At 39.0% G+C, this 21,972-nt stretch overlaps 1 protein-coding gene across 7 annotated transcripts; it reads right to left on the bottom strand.

Annotated features, from left to right (window-relative positions):
* Positions 1-719: 719 nt before the first annotated feature.
* Positions 720-21,457, bottom strand: VPS4B (vacuolar protein sorting 4 homolog B). Of its 7 annotated transcripts, none has more exons than XM_075142549.1 (11): positions 21,219-21,418; positions 18,406-18,517; positions 16,871-17,021; positions 15,533-15,600; positions 12,469-12,588; positions 12,071-12,227; positions 10,444-10,592; positions 10,188-10,269; positions 8,012-8,231; positions 4,805-4,942; positions 720-2,947 (listed from the first exon to the last, which is right to left on the bottom strand). In XM_075142549.1, the coding sequence occupies exons 1-11, from the start codon at positions 21,243-21,245 to the stop codon at positions 2,846-2,848; spliced, it is 1,326 nt and encodes a 441-aa protein (XP_074998650.1). In that variant the 5' UTR covers positions 21,246-21,418; the 3' UTR covers positions 720-2,845. The 7 variants fall into 7 exon arrangements, 6 of the variants coding, with proteins under 6 accessions (XP_074998650.1, XP_074998652.1, XP_074998651.1 ...); XM_075142548.1 differs by lacking the exon at positions 720-2,947 and adding an exon at positions 2,980-4,682 and having other exon boundaries at positions 21,219-21,404; XR_012672452.1 differs by lacking the exon at positions 720-2,947 and adding an exon at positions 6,387-6,644 and having other exon boundaries at positions 4,868-4,942; positions 21,219-21,404.
* Positions 21,458-21,972: the final 515 nt, after the last annotated feature.

Consider the following 21,972-nt stretch of genomic DNA (forward strand, 5'->3'; position numbering starts at 1 on the left):
GTTCTGCTCTACTAATTAAAACAAAAGCATATTCGAAGAGCAGCAGATAATTTGAAAAACAAAACCAATCAAACAAAAAACTTAAAGGAGGTTTGTACGTTCTTGTTGTGCTAGAGAATGGCAAAACAAAGCCAACAGGTAAATGGGGAAAGAAAGATGACTGAAATTTGAGGTCAGTCAGGCAACATGGGAAAAAATACAAGAAGTTAATTTACTGAGCTTTTCTAACCCTATGAGTATATGCATTGAGATGTACACCACAAGTGACAGGAAATCCTAAGTTTAATGTCAATGTGAAGAAACCATCTGTGAAAAACACAACAAGCACATATACAACTGATTTAATTGAAAAACTATTTTACCCACAGGAAGGAAAGAAAATGACATTTTTTCATATTGCAGTCAAAGTAAGCAGTAACACCAGAAGTCAGGGAAAAAAATTTGTAAGCTAACTAGCCAAAGATGAGTCATACATCAGACCTTATGAAAAATGCACAACTAATTTATCCGATATTTACAGAGGTTTTGATTATGTAAAGCAAATATGATCTTTCATAAATTTTTAAATGTATTTTTGATTACACTGAAAACTAAAAAGTGATTTTGCACTTCCCCCCTCCTCCCCATTTGGCTATCATCTATTCTGGGATAACTCAGCTAGGAAGGTCTGTGATATATATTAATTTATTCCCATTTTACAAAGGTAACAAACCAAAAAGTTGTCCTTGTAGCTGCAATTCTAAGCAGCAATGTTTATTTGGAATATATTTCTAAAAACAACTTTAAACATCAAACATTAATGCTGTTACAGATGTCATCCCACAACTGAGCAAGCAGCAAGATGTAAATTTAAAACATACAGTATACTTTTCTTCTACATTAAAGATAAGGGATTACACAGTTAAGATTATGGAAACCCATAGGACAAATCAGCCTACCACAAAAAAAAAGTTCCTGAGAATTTTAAGATTGCAGTAAGGACTCTCATTTTAAAAAGGTCAAGAGACAAGTATTTCGGATAGTAGCTTCAAACCTCTGAGTGAGAGTCCTGGCAGTATGTGGCTCACTTCTAAAGAGTTCACAAGAGGCAACTAAGAAAAAGCAATTCTGTTGCAACTAGGATTAAGTTTACTAACCATAGTTGCCTGCACCTACACTGGAATTCCTGCCCCCCCCTGCCCCCACAAAGGTCCACAAAAAGATTTGCAGTCTACTGATTCACATTTACATGTTCCAACGTAAGACAAAGGTAAAGCTGCGTGTAACTAAATGATTTCATGTTTCATCATGTTAGTAAACAAAATCTCAGCACCTTGCAGATCAAAGAATTTTTAACTAAATTTTGTTTAGCTGTTAAATATACAAACCACTGTCTAAAAAAATCAGGCAGTAAATTCTTGAACATAACATTGAAGAAATACTCAAAGAACATAGCTGATGTTGTACTATAACCTTTTTACTTCATTTAAGTACAGCGAATTTCACCCATCCTATGATTTATAAAGTACACAAAATATGTACATAAAGAAAACCAAACCCCATCCAAAGATGATCATATATGTGTATATGTACATACAACATACACACAACAAATGTGCAAATTTCTTTTAATGCAAGTTAAACAAAGCATATGCAGGATAGAGTTATACAACGATAATGGAATACAGAGCATTCTAGGTATCCTAATGATGTTTCGTATCTACAGCCAGTGCAAACTTACAAGGCACAAACTCAATGCTGACACTGTAGTGTTGTAAGTTACATTCAGGCACATCTCAATTTGTAGTTCTTCAGAAAAAGATCAATGGAAGTGCTACTTCTGTACTAAAGTGCCAGCCTTCTCTCAAAGTTTAAGCACTAAACTGATGTAACCTATATGCAATAGTTACCAGTAGGGTTCTGAGTTAATTTATCAATTAAAAGTCTGTGGCTAAAACATCTGTTATACTCTCCTCACACGTGAAAGTACGCTATTTCCCAAAATACTCCCATACGTTCTCCAAAGACTACCTATACCTTGCCAGCCTTGACATGTGGAATCTTACAGGATATTACTAATGCTTTTTTCTAACTTTAGTCAAACTCCTGGTAGAAAGTAAATCCAAATTTTGAAAAAACAAGAACAGCCAGCAAAAAACCTTCCAAGATACTTGCATTTAACAAACTTTTACTAAATTGCATAGTGACGTGTGTATCAGCTAGTAAAGTTAAAAACAACAGCTTGCCATTAAGGCAAAATTTTAACGCAGCGTAGCAGAAAAAGCCAAATACCAGTTCCAACAGTATTTAAACAAAGTACTGGCCCACGTAGTCTTATCCTCACAAGTGTTTTCTTTCTTACTTTAATAGCAAACCCACACTTGCAGTATGCTTAATTAGCAAATTTTGTTGCATTTTTCTAAATGAAATGATAGCAATTAATATGTAGGCTGATTGACTGATACTGAAAACACTCAACAATTATGTTGTCTTCCACCCCTCAAAAAAGGGTTTTTTGAGCCTACTGGGAGTTTAAAACTCACTTGTACCCAGGTCTAATATAATAACTAAAATTGAACTAATCATTTAAAGTTTTCTAGTATTTAATAGACTTTACCACATCACTTCGCTGCCTCACCCTAAAATTGTATTTTCATATTATTTTTCAATAGAAGACATTTAATAGACATCTGAGGAAAACAATACAATACAAAAGCTTAAGGGTCTTTGCAAAGGTATCTTCTATTCCTTCTGCAAAGTAAGAAAGGAGTGATTTTATTGGCATTTATTTGAAGTGCCATCAATAAAGACACAAGAATACTTAAGAAAGCAAAAAAAGTTCTAATGCTCCACATGTATCTTTGGTTTAGCCTTCCTGACCAAAGTCTTCTGTAAACTTCTTTAACTTCTCCAGGTCCTGTTCATTAACTGTTGGTTTTGTGCTACCTAGCGACCTGAGCATATCAGCCTGTCAGAAAAAAAAACAGAAAACAAGTGTTTTCAGGAACAAGTATAGTACCATTGCTAACAATCCTGTTGCCAAGACAAATATGCATTAAAAAGCCCATTAAAACAAGATGACCATAGGAGCTCCTATTTACACAAAACTTTAAGTAAGCCTAAACATTTCTGCACAGGGGCAGCATTTAACCCTGTGAAGACAGACAACTGACAGTGAGTTTTCTAATAATGAAACCAGAATCTCAGGTTTAGATTTAAGCCACTCATCCATTCAAGTTTTATTCATCTCTTTTTACTGAAAAGAACTGAACTTTCTTTTTTTTTGTCAGTTACTATTTTCAACCCATCTTTATCTACAGCAGTGTAAAGTGGAAAATAAGCAGATGTTCCCATGTACTCTTGATAGTCCAACAATATAGAACAGTGGTTTGTGATTCATCTCTAGCAAAGTTTTACTGTTCATGACTGGTAATTTCCGTCTCTTCAATTCAGTCAATTTCCTAGATAAATATTTAGATACTGGAAAATGGAGTTCAGAAAAATCACAGGTCTATGAATTTGAAAGCGGCAGTTAAAACACCCTATGAATAAAAAGGGGCGGGAAAACTAATCAAGTCCTAGCCAAAGGGAACTGAAAAAAGTAGATGCCTCATATTACTATACAATTTTGGGTAAAACCAAAAGTTAACATCACGATTTTCTAGACTTGAAATTTGTCTCATCAGACTAGAGATATCCTGCTTAGAAAGAATTAAAGCCTGATCTTTTTAAGGACAAGAACTGATTTTGGACACTGAAACAATGTCTATGCAACTACAGTGCATCAGAGCCCAGGTACCATTAGGAGCACACAAGGAATTGTTATGTTTAATTCCAGGAAAGACTGATTAAAAATCCGCTTAGACCATGCAGGCATAAGTTTTAGGGCAGGCCTACACCTGCATACAACCTTTTGTGCTTCCTCAGTATGCAAATATACACAGAAAATTATTTTTTGAAATATAGTGACAGTTGTATTTACAAAGCAGTGCCTACTGTTTTAGAAGTTTGTGATTCCCATGAAATACACTGCTTGCTTTCATTCATTAGAGGACTATTTGCACACAAGAACTGACAGCAGCTCAGATTTGTTATCAAGTCCTTCCCTCAAACATTGTGCTTAAATTCAGAATCTTCTTCTGTTGCTCTTGGGGAAAAATACCAAATGAGTGTCCAGCAATTTTTTTTTTTTCAACAGTGAACTAAAATTTCAATTTGTCTTAAAGTGACATATTTTATTCCTTAGACCAAAGCATGCAAAAAGAAAACAGCTGACAGAGCTGTATCACCTGTGATGAAATCTAACCAAAACTACCATTACATCCACCATCTTTTTTACATTTTATTGTTTATGCTTGCATTTATTTCACAGGCAATATTTACCTACAGCACATCACTTCTCAATTTACACTGAACATAATTTTCCATTTCCCAGTATCAATATTAATGCTACAGAGCGATGGAAAGGAAGCACATCATGTGGCAGGGATTCCAAAGATTTTAAATGAATAAAAGACAAGTTAAAGAACAATGGAAGAGCCAGATGCTGTCTATAGGTGAAAGGACAGCAGCTGCATGTCAGCAAACAAGAACAATAAGAAATAAATGCTTATCAGGGATAGAGAGCTGGCTTTTTCACAAACATGCTGTCCTGTAGCGCTGTATGTTGGGAATTCAAGTGTTATCCGGTATGTCCAGCATTTCTGAAAACAAACAACTCATCCAATTGCCTTGCATAACTATTTGAAAAAAGAGTCTTTACCTTTAAGTCTTTTCAGAGTTCTGCAAAGCAGGAATATACAATACAATACAAAAGAATACCTACCATGGAAACTTGAGGCTCCAGTAATTTATCACTTGGAACCTCCATCCATGTCATTTCTATGGCTTCAGGATCACCTGGAGAGCAAGGAGTGAACAAATCTACCATCGTATTTGGATTAGACACTGATGGTCCTTTTACCTAAAAATAAGAAAATACTCAGTTTATAGGAATTATAATTTTAAAGACAAAAACCAGAAGCTGAACAGCATCTTTAGAGCAAAAACATTCCTTGATTTTATACAGGTGTCCCACCCATTGGGAAGACATGTCCTGTGAAAGAGAAATTATATAAATGTACTGGCATCATTCACTTTGAAAACATGCAGCTGTAGCCAGATACTTATATTCACATCAGGTCAAATCCCAGGAGCTGCTTCCTCCTAAGCTTGAGGATTTCTGTGGAAAACTAACATGCCGGGAAATCTAGTTGGAGGAGAAGACCACCCTTCCTAGTCCCTCATCACTTTGGGAGTCCATTCATCACTGGTTAACAGCTTTCTAAAAACTTCTCAACAGTTATCCTCGAGTGCCCCTCAAGTCAGGAAGCCAGAGATGGCTTTGTAATCTTTGACACACCGCACTACAAAGTTCTGAGCACCTTCTCCGACACCACCTCAGCAGCACTCGGTAGAAAACAGGGCCATCTAGTGGGAGAACAGAAACCATCCTTTTTTTTCCAGACACATGGACAGACCCAAAAAAGCCGCACCAGGTGTCTGTTCCCTTTCTGCAACACGTTATCTGGGACCCACGGTTGCATTTGCCTTCATCATTACCTGAAGCATCACACATCCACAGGAACTCAAAACATATGCAAAGATTGAAAGACAACATACTAAGTGGCTATTTTTAACAGCAGAGAACTAGATTTGCTATTCCAAACTGCCTTTAAAGCACCATGCTGAAGAGCACAGATTGTAACATTCAAAATGCACTCTGACAAACCTGTATTATCACACAGAGCAAGGAATGGTTTACAGTGAATTAGTAATAATTGGGGAAAGCACTGGGGCAAGTTTTCTGCTATGATGAAAACAATTAATAAAGCTAAGATTTTGCTTATAGAAATAGGAAATCGCATCCACTTAAAGTACTAACACCACAAGGGACATGGTTTAGTGGGCATGGTAGTGTTGGGTTGACGGTTGGACTTGATGATCTTGGAGGTCTTTTCCAACCTTAATGATTCTATGATTCTTATGATTAAGTGGAATTATTCGGCTTATGTCAGAGCCCTCACAGCACTGCAGTTGTGGGTTTTTTCCTTCCTTTTTTTGGGGGCAAAAGGAGATAAGAGGTAAGAATTGCTTTTGGGTTGCTCTGCAAACTATGACAACTGAGGTTATTTCATTGCTCCATGGTAGTCCAAGACATGCCTCAGATTCTTCCAAATTTGAAGAAAAGGCTAAAAGGTAACAGCCCTTTAGCCAGAAATGTCACTTAAAGTCAACAATGGATAAATACTTCAGGCATCACTGCTCAAGCGAAGGAAGCATCTAGAAAATCCTTGATATATCAAAACGGTTGCTTATTTTTAAGCAAATACAGTTTTACTGCTGAATTGCCCCCAGAAGAAACTTACCAAATCAGCATTTCAAAATACTCATTTTGTTCTTAAACTGGGAAAAGCTCCTCAAAAACCCTTTAAAGGGTTTCGTTTTTTTTTTTTCCCCTCACCAAAATGACAGGCTGCAGGTTTATTTTAATAACTACAAAGTTGACAAAGGTTTCCTCAATGCAGACTCTGGAAACTTCGTAGTCCTCTCATATTCTGGACCATATTGGATTTAAGCGTTTCTTTCTCTTCGAATCTTAAGCTGAATGTGTTCCTTGGAAGAAACTACATGGAAGAAAAGAGCCTATCTTCAATTCAAAATAACTGTAGCTGTTCAGTTTAGGGCCCTTAACCCTTTTATGTCAGGCTGAGTTACTGGTAAAAAAATTATAATTTTAACTGAGATGACCAAGAACTGCTGCCAACACAAGTTACAGAGTATGTATCTCTTGACAGCTTAGGATGTTAAATTTTTCCTACCCTATCCAACCCCACACCTACTCTTTTAAGGAGCAACAAAATGAAAGCTTCCCTTTACAGCAGCAAAAACCTCTCCAGAATACCCACCTTCACCCAAGACACATGAATTTCTGTAAAATCAAAGTTTGCAGTAAAAATGTAAACAAAAAATACTTTTAGTCTGGGTCTACTCTAAAAAAAAACATTACACAGGAAAAATATCATTTTATTTAACCGATACATGTTCTATGTATTTGGAACTCTGTTTATAACCATTGATAACATTATCACACTTTTTTTTTCTTTCAATTTAAGAGCTTAAGAATTTATAGAGAACAATTAATTTGATTAATTTGAACAAGATCCATATGTGCAAATTCTCCAGGGGGAAAAAAGCATTCCCAGATTTAATGGATTTAGATTGGTGCTAAAGAACTCTAGTCGGTTCTTTGTCAGATAAAGTTTTTGAGATCCAAACATTTAGAAGAAACGTTTCTTAAGTCAGTACATAGTATGTAGAGGTAACTGCAAGATAAGCCAAACAATATAGTTTCAATAATCTCTTTAGAGTGCACTTAAATAAGCGCAAACTAGTTTTCACATTACAGCAGCATCCATAAGATGCTGCATGCTGCCCAAACAATGAAACACAGACCTCGCTCAGTTGTCTTGCATTTTACTACTGTCGCAAGTAACATTGATTCAATGTTTTTACCAGAACTTTACAAGAACCTTAATTTTTCAGTTTGAAAAATATGCCAAGTAAGCAGTGCTTAATTATAATCCACCTGTTCCCATGTGGATGAAGAATATTTATTTAAACATGCTAGAAAAACATGAAGAACCACATAACTTGATCCAGAGAAAGAGCACCTCTGTAACATTCCCATTTAAGTCAAACTTCAAACTGAATGCTTTTCACACTACCTAGAGTCATGAAGAGTCATCAGAGCTTGGATTACACAGCATGAATACCCAGAAACTAGCTCCACCAGACTTACGGCAGGACTGGGGGGGATGGGGGAAGGAAAAATAAGAGGGGGAATACCCAAGTTCTCCCTGGTCGATAAAAAATGACATTCATAAGCGTGCAGTATTACCCAAAACCAAACTCACTTTACTTGCAAGGAATCTTCAAATTAAGATAGTTCTCAGAGATGAAATAATTCGAAAAATTTTTGATTCCTACTTACTTTTTTAAAATGAGTAGCTGATTGCACTTTTCTAACAGGCTGCATCAGTGCATCACGTACAATGATGCTTATATCTGCACCAGAATAGCCATGAGTTCTCTTTCCAAGCTCTCGATAATCTGATTCCGTTAGGAGATTTGGCGTTGAACCAAGGTGAAGTTTGAACATTGCAGCCCTGGCATGGTCTTCAGGTAAAGGAATATAAATACGCTTCTCAAACCTGGTTTAAAAAAGAAAAACCAAAATGTTCCACAGATGCTAGCTCATGCAGGTGCACAGTGGAAAGAAGCTTATGCAAATAACTGTATTATTTGTTCCTAACAATATTGGAAAGAAGCAGTTTTCGGTATTATAAACCTTAAAAGAAAAAATCTAAGGCAAATATTCAACAACCTGTTCTCATAAATAATACTGTAGCTACATAAGCTAACATCCAGAATATAACCACTACCTCCTTTTCATGACAAAGATCTTCTCTTCAGACTAAAGTTCTTCCAGATTCTCTCCAGCAGAGTTTGTGTTTTAAAAGAAAAAATTGAGGGGAGAATGTCTTTAAGTGTTGAAGTATATTTGAACAGTTTTCACACTGAAAGAAAGAACTGCCTGATAACAAACTGACACAACCACTTTCTACAGTCTCCAACTAAATTATCTGTTGTCACAGTGGGGATTACCTCCCACCAACAAAATAAGAGCAACTCCAAATTCTGTATAACACAGTTAACTTGATATACATGACAAAGTGGGCCAAATCCACGAAAAATTAATTTGATTACTGCCATTGTTGTACAAGTTCCTTTAAGTCTTATGGACAAGAGTTAGACAGCTACTCTTTCACACTTCAGAGAATGGTTTGGGTTGGGAGGGACCTTTAAAGGTCATCTAGTTCCAACCCCCTTGCTGTGGGCAGTGACATCTTCCACTAGATCAGGTTGCTCAAAGCCCCATCCAACCTGACCTTGAACACTTCCAACGATGGGACATCCACAACTTCTCTGGGCAACCTGTTCCAGTGTCTCACCGCCCTGATCATAAAATATTTCTTCCTTATGTCCAATCTAAACCTACCCTCTTTCAGTTTAAAACCGTTGCCCCTTGTCCTGTCACTACTGGCCTTGGTAAAAAAAAAAAAACCCAAACCATCTCTCCATCTTTCTTATAAGCTGCCTTTATATATTGAAAAGCCACAATAAGGTCTCCCTCGAGCCTTCTGTTCTCCAGGCTGAACAACCCCAGCTCTCTCAGCCTTTCTTCACAGGAGAGGTGTTCCAGCCCTCTGATCCGTTTTCATGGCCCCCTTTTGGACCTATTCTACCAGGTCCATGTCTGTCTTGTACTGTGGACCCCAGAACTGGAATTTCAAGAATGACTTGAAATTTTAAGCAACACGTTCACCTCTAAATCTGTCTCACACAAAACTGTAGTTATACAGGTTGGAAGCGACACCTGGAGGTCACCTGGTCCATACCCCCAGTCAAAGTATGGCCAGCTTGAATTAAGTATATAAATAAAAGTCAGTGACAGTCACAAAAAAGTAATGTTTCTTTAGCCTACAAAAATGACCATTATCCAAGCTGTGTCCTCATCACAACATAATCATACTTGTCACATAGCTATATTTATCCACTGCTGCCTTGCAGCTCAAAGAAAGATCCAGCTAATCAGATACAGGCATCGAAGACCTTTATCTACACAGAAGCAGTTAAAACATACACTGAAAGATGACAAATTATGCCTGACCAGTGGAAAAACATAGTGTTTCTCTGTAACATAAGGCTACATTTCCATGAAATATCTCAAGCTATTCAACAGTTTGTTAACAGCTGAAAAGGAAAGCTCTACCCCCTCTTGCCCTTCTGAGGTGCATATTTTGTAATTTGCCCTCCAAGCCCACCAGAAAACCAACCAGCAAGGAAGCAGAATAGTCTTCTGCTTGCTCAAGCACAATCAGCTAACCAAGAAATCAAATAAACTACAGGGCTAATGTAAAAGTGAACAACCTACCTTTTTAAAGGGGCAAGAGGCTATTAGTTTGGCTCAGTCCATCTCACGGAATTGAGTTGTAGAACATTAGCCATGTCTGCAAACATGAGCTGGATTACTACCTCAAGTAGTCTCAGACTGAACCCTCACAACAGTTGCGAATTTCATACCATGAAAAAAAATGCCATCATACCGTCTCCTGATAGCAGAATCCAAAACCCAGGGTATGTTTGTCGCTCCTAAGACCAAGATTCCTTCATTGTCAACACCAACCCCTATATCAAGGCAGAAATCATTTCACCGTTTAGATGATAAACAGAGACTGTTTCAAAATGTCGTCAAAATTTAACAGGGTGGAACTGCAGATCTTTTTAGTGTTCTCATGCAAGCTACGCTTAAAATATGTGTCTTAATTCCTTTGACTGATTCTGAAAACCAAGTAAACTTACCTTGCATCTGGACTAGAAATTCTGTTTTTATCCGTCTAGCAGCCTCACTTTCGTTTTCACTTCTTGACCCGCAGAGGGAATCTATCTCATCAATGAAGATAATAGAAGGTTTGTTTTCTCTGGCAAGCTGGAACAAGTTTTTCACTAATCTTAAAAAAGGAAACAGCTTCAGTTATCTTAATTATTACACCAGTAAAAACACATAACTTAAGATTATGATACAGTCACTTCCTTTAGCGAAAGATAAAACAAAAGTATTAACATAAAGCTACTCAAAGATACAACATTCTTCCAGCTCCAAGACTCTGCATTATACTGAGTGAGACAGCCTAGCATAAAGGGGAGGTGAAACATTTTAGAGTACTGCAGGCATGGTTTTGCAAGAAAAAGCCCTTTTTCAGTTTACATTTCTACAAGACAGCCTGGACTACACAAAACCACCACTCTAGATAGATTCAAAAGAACATGGCTTTCTCTTATTTAAGATTAGTAACCTAATCAGATTAACTCTAGAGATTTCATAAGAAATAACATGTACATTTACTTTATACAATTTTACTAAATACTTTTTATATGACAAGAAAAGTTGGTTTGCAAAAAAAAAAACCCCAAAAACCTAGCCATATCTTATTAACACATTTTACTGAGTTAAAAAGGAAAATAAATAGGAACATGCTGGGAAATTCTTCACATTACCAGCACTAAATCTCAGGCAATAGTCTCAAATGAAGTCAAACAGAAAAAATGCCAAGCTGGACTCCAGTTCTCTATTCCTTTTGCAACAGAAGAAAAGCAGCTTAAGGTTTCCAGCTTTTGGGGGAAAAAACCCCAGTTCAAACACTTTATGTAATGGCCTTTCTTTCTCACCCTACCAACTTTAAATAGTGTTGCTCAGTTGTCCCACACTTCAAACTATTAAAGCATGGTTTTGACAAGTATTCTCATCATCATATGAAAGTCCTTTCTGTACAACAAACCCAGAGCTTTTTCTTAATTCAGGAAATCTTCACTGGAAGGCTAGACAGACAAATTCCTGCACTTCTAGACTGCAGCCAACATGTCACTTCAGGCTTCTTGGTCTTCTTCACATATCCCATAGTAACAAACAACGAGTTAGCATGGGGAACCATGAAATTTTCTTTCATGGCTGCTCCTCTCCTTCAATCTATTTTCACAAGTCTCTTATGTCTTCCAGATTTTGTCTGAAATCTGGATAAAGAAAAAACACCTCCATATGGACAAAGAAATGCCACGTGTTAACAGCACAGCTGCTGGGACAGATGAGTGGGGAGATGCCAAGAGGCAGAGTACCCCAACACTTCAGACTGATGTAGCGTGCAATCACAGCTGAGTTCAGAAGGGGAATGAGCTCCATGGTGCTCCCGAAACCTTTTTGAGCTAGTTTTAAAAACTATCTTGAGCACTGAAGAGAGGTCCAGCTGCAGCAGCACAAAATGCAGCACGTGATATCTTTACATGGCACTGCAGCATGAAGCATAGAAACACATGAAGTTTGTTTTTAAAAAGACATGACCCTTCCCTCAAATTCAATTTCTTTACAGCAACTAGCTCTATATTAATTTCTTCTTGCCAATGTTCTCCTGGACCTCTGGCAACTCCAACTTACTTTTCACTTTCACCTAACCACTTTGAGACAAGGTCAGAGGAAGATACTGAGAAGAAGGTAGAGTTGTTTGCTTCTGTTGCGACAGCTTTTGCTAAATAAGACTTTCCTGTTCCTGGTGGTCCAAACAGGAGAATCCCTCTCCAGGGTGTTCTCTTTCCTGCAAGAGAGAAACCAGCAGTCTTCAAAATACTGTAGAAAGACTGAACCTATTTTTCTGATGAAGCCCCTCTAATTTAGTCAGAGTTTTCCACATCTACCCATGAAAATTTTGTCAGATGGATCACAATCTCTCTGTTAAAGAGCTCAGTTTGGGTCTCTGATACATTGGCATAACACTCTTCTTAGACCCCAGTGCCAGTCCTGACTGGCCAGTAGCAAATAAATGCTGTAACTCTGACCTGTGAACAGGTGCGGAAATTTAATGGGCAAGATCACTGCTTCTTTAAGTGCTTCTTTAGCACCTTCAAGGCCAGCAACATCACTCCATTTGACATTTGGTCGCTCCATAACAATTGCTCCTATAAGAAAAGATTGTATAAATTAGTGAAGCACATATCTTTTCACAACTTCAATAAATTCTATTTTGGAAAAAAAAAGAATTAAGAAATCTATGCCCATGTCCATACTGAATAAAACCAAGGCATTTCTCGATAGATATAAACACTGAATACTATTAGTCAAGTGGATGTTATTTCTACAGAAATCCGTCATGTAGTTTTACCACAATAAACCACAAATAACCAGAATACTCGAGAGTTAGTGGAAGTCCTGCAATGGTCAAAGCTAGTCCATAACTGACCAGCAAATGTGTGTTTAGTCGTCACAGATGAGCACCTTCTCTAATAGGTACCCAGGCACCATGATCTCACTAAACCACCATTGTACTTCCTGAAAAATTTGCATGTAGCTGCACTAGCCCAGGATTTATAAGATTCTCCAGCAGATGAAGTAACTTGTTGGGTATCTCCAGATGTGCAGCAAGCAATTGGACCATCTAATGGTAAAGAGTTTTGAGAGCTAGGGCTGAAAGCATCAGAAAGGTTATAAGGAGCCTGCCTAACTGCAGAAGAAGTTATCTTTTTAATCTAGCCATGTTCTCTCAATGTTTATCACCGAGTCTCATCTCGCTCAATCAACAAGTTCAGCTTGATTTTAGCCAACTGAGCCTTTAGCCTTCTCTTCAGACTTCAGATTGGTTAGTCTGACATGCTAAAAATGATTTTGTCTTGACTACTTTTAGATGGGGCAACTTGGATCTGAGCTAGTGACTGAGTATTAGATCTTGTAATCCTAGCCAAGGCAAATCCAAAGGGTAAGAGAAATTTTCTCAGATGAACAAATGCCAACCAACCCAATGCTTATCTAAGTACTCAAACACACCGAAAGTTTCAGTTGCCCTATTTCTCTACAAGGGGCTTTCTATAATTTCACAGTTGGCTTTCACCAGCATTTTCTTGACACTTTCACCTTATGCCTTCAGAGCTATGAAATACTTCAAGGCTTTTCTTCTTCTACGGGATTGAAAATTTACTCCTGCTCACTGACTAACAAATAAAGCAAATAACACTTGCTTACTTGAAGTATCTCCTTTGAGATTTTTATTTTTGCTGTGTTCCTTTTCCATCAGATTGAAATGAATAATTTCTGTTAACATTGCAATTGTTAACAATTTGGAATTTAGAGTCCAAAAGCAACATCATATTGTTAAAGATGTTAAAAATATTATACAGAAAGTTGATTGCAAACTGTCTTAGCTTGCAATCTATATACTGGAATTAATTCAACCACCCACTTCCCATGCATTAAATTCTTTTGATAGGTTGGTTACATCTCAGTTTTTCTTAGAGTAAACAGAACTATGTGCTCCATCACTAAAACAATTAGCAGAACAGGTAACAGTTCAGATAGGAACAGGAGATTATTTCGAAGTTGAAATGTCAGAGTTATCTGCACCAGACATACCATGGTAACTGAAATTACTGCACTGTAAGAGATCACCTGTACCAGGACACAAATCTGTGTGTGGGCTTCCTAATTTTGTAGGTGTAAATTAATAGCTGGAAGATTAAGCAATGGAGTGCAAAAGGCCTTTAAAATTCTAAACAAGAGTACATGACAATAGACCCTCAACTACTATCCAGTCTGAATGTTACTGGTCACTTCTCCCACAATAAGCCAAGTTGCTATTACAATTAAAATCTTGATAAATACCCATAGATTTGGGAAAGTTCCGTAAGGCAAAGTTAGCTAGGAGTTACAAGGCAGCAAAATTAAATACAGGAAATTTCTGTGGCTGTTTTGGGAAGCAAAATGAAGATGAGCAATTTGAAGGCTGCACAGAGATTGTGTTATCTGAGTAACAGACTCCTGTGTTAAGTTTAAAGATACCAAGGATCTCACACCTCAGACTTTCAAGCAATCAAATGTGTAAGCAAGAATGCTGTCATTTTATAGAAAGTATCAAAAAAGTGGTGGGTGCAAGAAACTATTTCTTGAAGTAAGAACTGAAGGTCAAATTCATGCGGGAAGAAATTAAATATTTATAGTGAGAGACAGGATAAGAGTCCAATGCTCATAATTTTTCTGTCATTTTAAAATATAGGAAACTGTTCCATAGAACTGTGCATAGGATTAAATAAATGTGTAGAGAAGTAGAAAAAGCATGGCACGGTTTCCATGATATGATACAACAGCTCCTGAAATTACAGCATCAGAAATCTGGTAAATGCAATTGATCTTTGTTACACTGAAAAATACGGGGAGAACAATAAAGTTTCTTCAGATCCACAAACACCTTCTGGCAGGGAAGCTCTGAACAATTCTTCACCATTAAAGAATAATAAATATCAAACAAAGTCTCTTTTACACTTTGTACAAAACTACTGGTAGCTGCTATACATTACATCACTGACTGTATTCAGCATTTGAGTTCACAAACCCAAACTATTATGTAACTCAACTGGGACTGCTTCATCACTGCATATGAGAAAATGTGCCCATTACTATAAACAAGCAAGAATTCATGTTCTCAACTCCTAAACCTGAGCACAAGCTTTTTTGTGAAAATGGTCCTGCTTACACTAAGTGTTTGTATGATGTCTGTTACCTTAGCCTCTAGGCAATACTCTAATGCACTTAAGAGTAAAAAATACTGATTCAGTTTAGCCAATAGCTACCTGGGATCTTGCAACTTCTCCCTTTGGAAAATGCTGTCCTGATAAATGGTACAATTTTAACATGAAGCACAGGGTGCAGGAGATAGATTTCAACATTGTCACTGTATAATTTCATGGCACACAAACCCATACTTCCATAAAGACTACGCTTTTGTATGTGAAGAGTACATACTAGGTGAGCCACTTACAGGCAGTAAGTTAATCCACAATATTCAGGTGGCAAAAATACAGGAATTTGCTTGACTGAAGCCACCCCTATTTAAAGAAAAGGATGCTTCAAAATTACCTTGAAGTTGATTCTGTAGCTTCTTTTTTTCAGGATCCTCTGACTCCCCTTCCCCATCACTGTCATTCCTGATTTGGAAACAAGAAAAAATGTTAAAATAAAGTAAAAGAGACTGCTATCTTAGGATAAAAATCAGAATGCAAAAGGCAGAAAAACCACAGTCTGAAGAATGAAAGAAACCTTGAGACGCTTTCAGATCTCTACCAAGTTTACAACATTGCACTCCTGCTTTTCTACACCACATTCTTTCTAATTCGCTCTCCTCACCATTTCGACTTCCTCTTATGGGTCTGAGCCCTCTTAACACACTTCTACATGCTTTGAGGCAGCCTCTAGGAAACAAAAGCCCTCGTATCGAGCAACATGGAAGCACTAAAATGGTTTATTTGTAGACATTGGCACTTATCCCCTGTCTGGAATTGCAACAGGACTTGGTCAATTCCATCTAGTACTATGAAACTCTACCCTCGTCTTGTCCGAGCAAAGGAAACTGGAAGTTAAAGAAGGAAAAAAAGAGACTAGATAGTGAACAACTGGAGTGGAGGTCATGAAAATACATGTAGCCTCTGCGATATTACCAACTCCTTCTATTATAAACCAGCAGAACACAGTACAGCTCAAAAATTAAAACTGATGAGACGAGTAGACAATGAAGGAGACTGAAAATCAGGTGAAGTTTCAAGAGACAACTGAGCAACTCTAGCTGTTCAGGACTGCTAAAAAGGGCAATCCCACCAGAAGGTATCATCTTGAACCGTTCCTCTCTCCTATCCCAATAAAGGCAGTAGCAAATGCAAGAGGCTCTGCTTGTTCAGGTGGCTCTGCTTGTTCAGCTCTCCAATATGCAAAATGAAAAACAAATCTAATAAAAGTAAAGCAGCAGAGAGACTAGGCAGCAGCAAGGCATTAGAGTGATTCAGTCCATCTTCAGCCTACATAGAGCTTTGCACCTCTTATCAGGTGTGAGACAGTTCAAACTCGGGCCACAGTAATCATCAGTCTGAATTTATTTTCTAGTCAGCAAGTATTTACATGTAGAAAAATTTTAAGGGTCATCAGGCTTATTGCCATTAAATCCAATAAGCTTGTGTTAGTCTGAAACAGCTTCCATTCTTCACTGAATTTCCTATGCAACTGTTCGTGCATTTTAGTAAACAAGCACAGAAATGCCCGTGATGCTAATTCATGTTATTTTTCTTTTATTAGCCCACTGTATTTCAGCATTAGTAGTCACCTGAAGCATTTCAAAAACACTAGTTAAAATGATCTTTGAAGAGTTAAATTTTAGGATAAGCTGAGTTCAGGAAGTATTTTGCTTTACCTTCTCCAAAAACATACCCTTTTCCATCAGTAGGACCAGACTCTTTAACTGGTTTTGGTGCAGTTTTTTCTCTCTTTTTCAGATATTCTTTCAGCTTTTCTGCTCTGTCCAAGTATTCTGTACATTTCGTTCTAATGCTCTGTTTTGCTTTATCACCCTGTGCTTCATCTAAGAGTTTGAAGAGAAACAATGCTTTGTTAACAGCAAAACACATGTGCATCAATCAGAAAACAAGACGAAATCTCTGTCTTCTTTATATCTTGTCAATATACCTCTCTCAGGACTCACCACACAACCAAACGCCTCAACTACTTATTTTTCCACTATACCATGGAAAGAAGTGACAGGAAGGATGTCATCATCTACCAGAAATCAAATATAGACCTGACCATTGCTTTGGCTTAAAATTTGACTGTAAAGGATTAAGAACAGTTGTACTGGAAGCTTTTCTGTTAGCCTTTCAAGCTGCTATACACTGTCTTAACAACTCCTTTTCTAAAATAGCTCATCAAGAAGCTGCTTGTGCTGAGCGATTTTTATTTAGAAACATACTTTATTTTTCCATAGCCTGCTAATTTTAAAAGATGTTCACATCATAAAGAAAAAAATTACATAAAACATCTGAAAGAGTTAGGTGTGGTTCAACAGCCACACTATTCTCTTAGTCACTATTACAGTATTTCAAATCAGCAATCAAAATTTAAGTTAGGTTTATGTGTTAAGTTTCCAAAACTACATCAGTATTGTTAAAAGAACAGAAAGTGATATTCTGATAAGGTCTGTAAGATATAAATGGATAGGAAGTGATAAACACGGATTATCCTAAGTGACTATAAAGAAAATAGTGGTTTTTTTCAAATCACGGAGATCTAAGGGCACTTAGCCCACTTAGATTAGGGCTGTACCTACATTAAGAAAGCCCACTCCCTGCATACAAACACTAGACATGATGCAAAAGGTACACAGAAGTGTGAAAAGAAAGGCATAAAATAATAATTATGAGAATATGGAAACTGAAGAAAAATTACAATGTACAAATCCATCTCATACATTTGGTTGGCCAAGATGAACCGCAAGACTATGACATTAAGGAGCAAAAAATCCCAGCAGAGAGGTTGTAGAAAGGCAAGCGGCATGAGTTAAGAGCAAAAAACGCTCTGTAGATACAACAAAGACTTCTTGTGTATCACGTGGTTTTCAGCACAACAGAAATACAGGGATCCCTGTACTTATTGTCACATTTTTTCATGCACAGTGGCCAGTCTCAAAATTGCTACAGAAGTCCAGAGGAGAGACAGCAAACTCCTGCCTCCCTGTCTTAAAAAAACCCCAAACAAAACACAAGTAAAAAGTAATCTGATTTCTTACGAGAATGGAGCAAGCACACAATACAGTAAAGGCAAAAGCTGCAAAATATATGACCTCAGTCAACCTAGAATTAGCAAGTTATCAACTGATGATGAAAGTAAAAATTTAAATACTGATGTCAACATAAGAGATTACTCTGGGCAATTTGACTACTAAACTCAATCATCCAATACATTACACTTACATTTAACAACATGGATAAAATACTGCACAGCGTGTTGGTACAAGCGGAAGGCTTCCTCATAGTTTCCTGCTTTATCTTCTTGTGCTGCCTTGTTAGCAAGGTCTATTGCTTTCTGTAACACAAGCAAATAATTAAGTGCTGCGTGAGGGCATTTTGCATGATCAAAGAGACATTTTAAGCTGTTGCTCTGACTGTTTTTTGATGGCCAGTTTTTCTGCTCTTCAACCCCAAAAAGTTGAAGGCAACTGACTGCAAGTCTTAGGTGGTGCTTTGTACGTGACACAATATTTCTATCCTTTTATGAACAGTGGTTAACAAACTGCTGAAATTTACTAGCACACAAAAAAGTGTAAGTGAGAAGAACAAGTTTCTGTGTACTCAGTTGGAACTACTACTGGTTTGTCTATGCAGTTTTCCTTACCAATCTCTTGCATTTATTATGGAAAGATTTGGAAATCCATTCTAAGTTTTTTCATCACAGACCCATAACTATGAGTTATGACATCAGTAAACCCTGTCAACAGCAGAGTCAATACAGGAAGTATGTGATTACAATGCACTGAAACTAGCACTATCACTTTTCCAACCCTATGCTGGGAGACAGCTTCAAAGACTGACTATTTGTTTGGCTCCTCAGGAAGGATTTAGGCTCTTGATATCCGAGTGAGAAATTCTAATTACCATTCCAGTAGGTGGGGAGAAAAAACCCCACTAGACAGAAAACATATCCAAATTATAAGCATCAAGGACAGTTTTAGGAGAAGTTATGGATGGATTTTTAATTTGTTTGCTGAGCTAATTTCAGATAAAACTGCCTGTGATCTAAGCCATTGTATTGCATACACTGGCCTGTAGATTTGTTGGTATCACTGTTATTCCTTTGCTCTTAAGTGCTTATTAGCTTTTATTACACTTTGCTCCTTGGAATGCCTATACCACTTCAGGACAATTACAACTGTCCGTTTGAACGACTAGTTCCTGTAAGTTTAAAAAAGGCAGTTGGTTAGCCAGAGTTAACCAACACTAACTAAATCTTCTATAGCCCCCCCCATTTTTCCACATTCAGTCAATTTCTTTTCCTAAGCATTGTTAGCATGCTAATGATGATTATGGTAATGTCAGGGAGCAAGGTGGAGAGCTTCAACTGCCGCAAGGAGTTTTCATTAGACATTCCAGTACAGACACTCTTGCCACTATCTGGACACTCTGATGTGTTTCAGGCAAAACAAAGCTAGCAAACAGTAGCCATGAGAGAAGAAACAACAAAATCTCTCATTCTATTGCTTTGTGTTGCTGTCTTGTAAGCAAAGATCATCTCATCAGATCTACCCGAAATCAAGGAGTAATTTATTTAAAAACAATGATCCAAAAAGCAGACTCTACGGCTCTGTTGTGGCAAGTGTAGGAATGCTGTAAGCATCTGTTTCTTTGGAACAGAACTTAGTCTTTCCTTTTTGGAGAAGACATGAGCTGATAAGCAGTTTACTACGTACGAATGGGCAGCCCCCTCCTTGCTGCTCACCTTGTGCTGGCTCTGTTAGGCCCCTCGATGCACCATTCAAATCCAGCAAAAGAGCAAAATCTAACCCCCAAAAGAAGTTACTTTCTTCTTAAAGTTCTAAGTTACCACAGAACAGTCCAATGATTCCTGAATCCAGTACAACAAAGACAGTGATACATGTGACACTAAATCCAAAGAATAAGTAGCAAAGACCACTTGCTAAAACAGAACTATGAGAAAACAGGGCAAGTTGCAGCCCTGCTCCTCTGAAATAGAAAAAAGTCTACATCATGTATTGACTGTTTTTGGTATACCCTGTTTTTGTAAATACCCAGAAGACTATTACTTGGGTATTAGATTCTCAGGTGTAGCACTTCATTACATTAGCAGGCATCTTAGCCTGTTACTGTGATGAAGAGCACTGCTATCAAACAGGAAATAATTTATTAGAAAGTTGTATAAACTAGAGCATAGATGACCAGCTCTAAGTATCCACGAGACACAAATTGTATTTAACAGGCTATGGTTTGATAGTGTGATGAGCACCACCGTCAGAAAGAACGTCGGCTTAAACAGGTTTCATCCTCCTTCTTATTCTCAACTCTGCGATATCTCCCCCAACTTTGCCAGTATAAGCATTACATAATGGTCATAATGAGTTTACAGATACGACCATGGTTCAAAACAGCCACAGAGAAAATGATATTAAACGTTAATGTTAAAATGTTAAAAATATTTTTAACACAGGTAATTTCTGGATCTGTTTTGCCAACCAGCTGCAGAACCGATTATACTGTCCCAGCTGAGGGCTAACACAAATAGAAAAACAGAACAGGCAAGGATTTCCTACAGTCAGTAGTCTTAGAAGAAACCTAAGCCAAGCTATGTGTCTAGACCATAAGAGGCAACAGCGCTTCCCCGCTGGACATCAGGCCCCGCGGCTCCAGCGTCCCACGGGGCTGGTGCGACCGCCTGCCCGGCAGGTCCCCCTCCCCTCCCCGGGGACTCGGCACCCGCCGCCGGCAGAGGCCAGTGCTGACGGGGGGATCAACCTGCCGAGTCCCCTCCACACCCCCTTAAGGCTGCGCCTGCCGGCAGAGCAGCCCGCGGCCCTCCCGCCGGGGTCCCCGGCCCCGCCAGCAGGAGGCGTTTGCGCTCCCTGTCCCCCCGCCCCGCCCGCAGGCCCGGCCCGGCCCGGCCCAGCACACCGCGCCGGCGGCGGGGGCACCCCCAGCCCCTCCTGCCCGCGGCCCCCCGACCGCCGCCGCCTGCCGGCTCCGCCCCGCGCCGGGCTGGGCCGGCGTCGCTCTACCTGCAGGTTGCCGGTGGTGCCCGACATAGCGGAGCGGTGGAGAGGGGGAAGGAGACTGGAGAGAAGAGCGTGGGCCCGCGGCTGCGGCGGTGGAGCTCCCTCCGCCCGCCGCCCGCAGAACCGAAACCGCGGCCTCCGCCCGCCGCTTCCGCACCCCGAACGCCCACCGACCCGCTTCCGCTTCCGGGCACCGCCCCGCGCGCCTCACCTGACGTCAGTGCCATGCGCCTCGCCCCGCCCCGCCCCGCGCCTCGCCCCGCCCCGCCGGGGAGCCCCGCCCCGCCGCGGAGGGTGCTTTGCGCATGCGTGGGTTTTTTTGTTGTGTTTTTTTTTTTCTGTGGGTTTTTGGTTGGCTGGTTGGTTGGTTTCTTACAGCCAAGTGAAAGTCCAGGATCCTGGCGTGATATTTGTATTGCTTCTCTAACATGTTAAAAGATCATTGCTAGGCTTTGGGGTGAAATTAATTTTCCCCCCTCTCACACTAAGTTTAAGAAATTTTAATTTTGCGCCCTCTCACACTAACTTTAAGAAATTTTCCTACCCCTGTGCCCCGCCCTCTCCCAAGGTCTGGCTGCCTTCAGTGGCACCGTCTTCTGCAGAATCTGGTGGGAGCGTTGAACACTTCAACTCGCAGGACCGGCTCTTCATAAATTGGGACACAGCCGTGAGCAGTCACGTGTTACTCACCTGTGGGTTAGTAATAAAACTCGGGTAATGTGCGATGCCCACGGAGTGTGAAGGAGGAAGTGACTCA

This window comes from Calonectris borealis, chromosome 2, assembly GCF_964195595.1.
Source record: "Calonectris borealis chromosome 2, bCalBor7.hap1.2, whole genome shotgun sequence".
NCBI classification, from domain to species: Eukaryota; Metazoa; Chordata; class Aves; order Procellariiformes; family Procellariidae; genus Calonectris; species Calonectris borealis.

Bases quoted from the DNA above. Each gene is read 5' to 3' on its own strand.
- VPS4B (XM_075142548.1), bottom strand. From the start codon at position 21,245: ATGTCGGGCACCACCGGCAACCTGCAG. The intron at 17,022-18,405 runs GTAAGTGTAATG...TCAAACTCTTAG, and splicing joins TTTTATCCATGTTGTTAAAT to ATGAAGCACAGGGTGATAAA. The intron at 4,943-8,011 runs GTAAGTAGGAAT...TCTTATTTTTAG, and splicing joins CAGCTACTCATTTTAAAAAA to GTAAAAGGACCATCAGTGTC.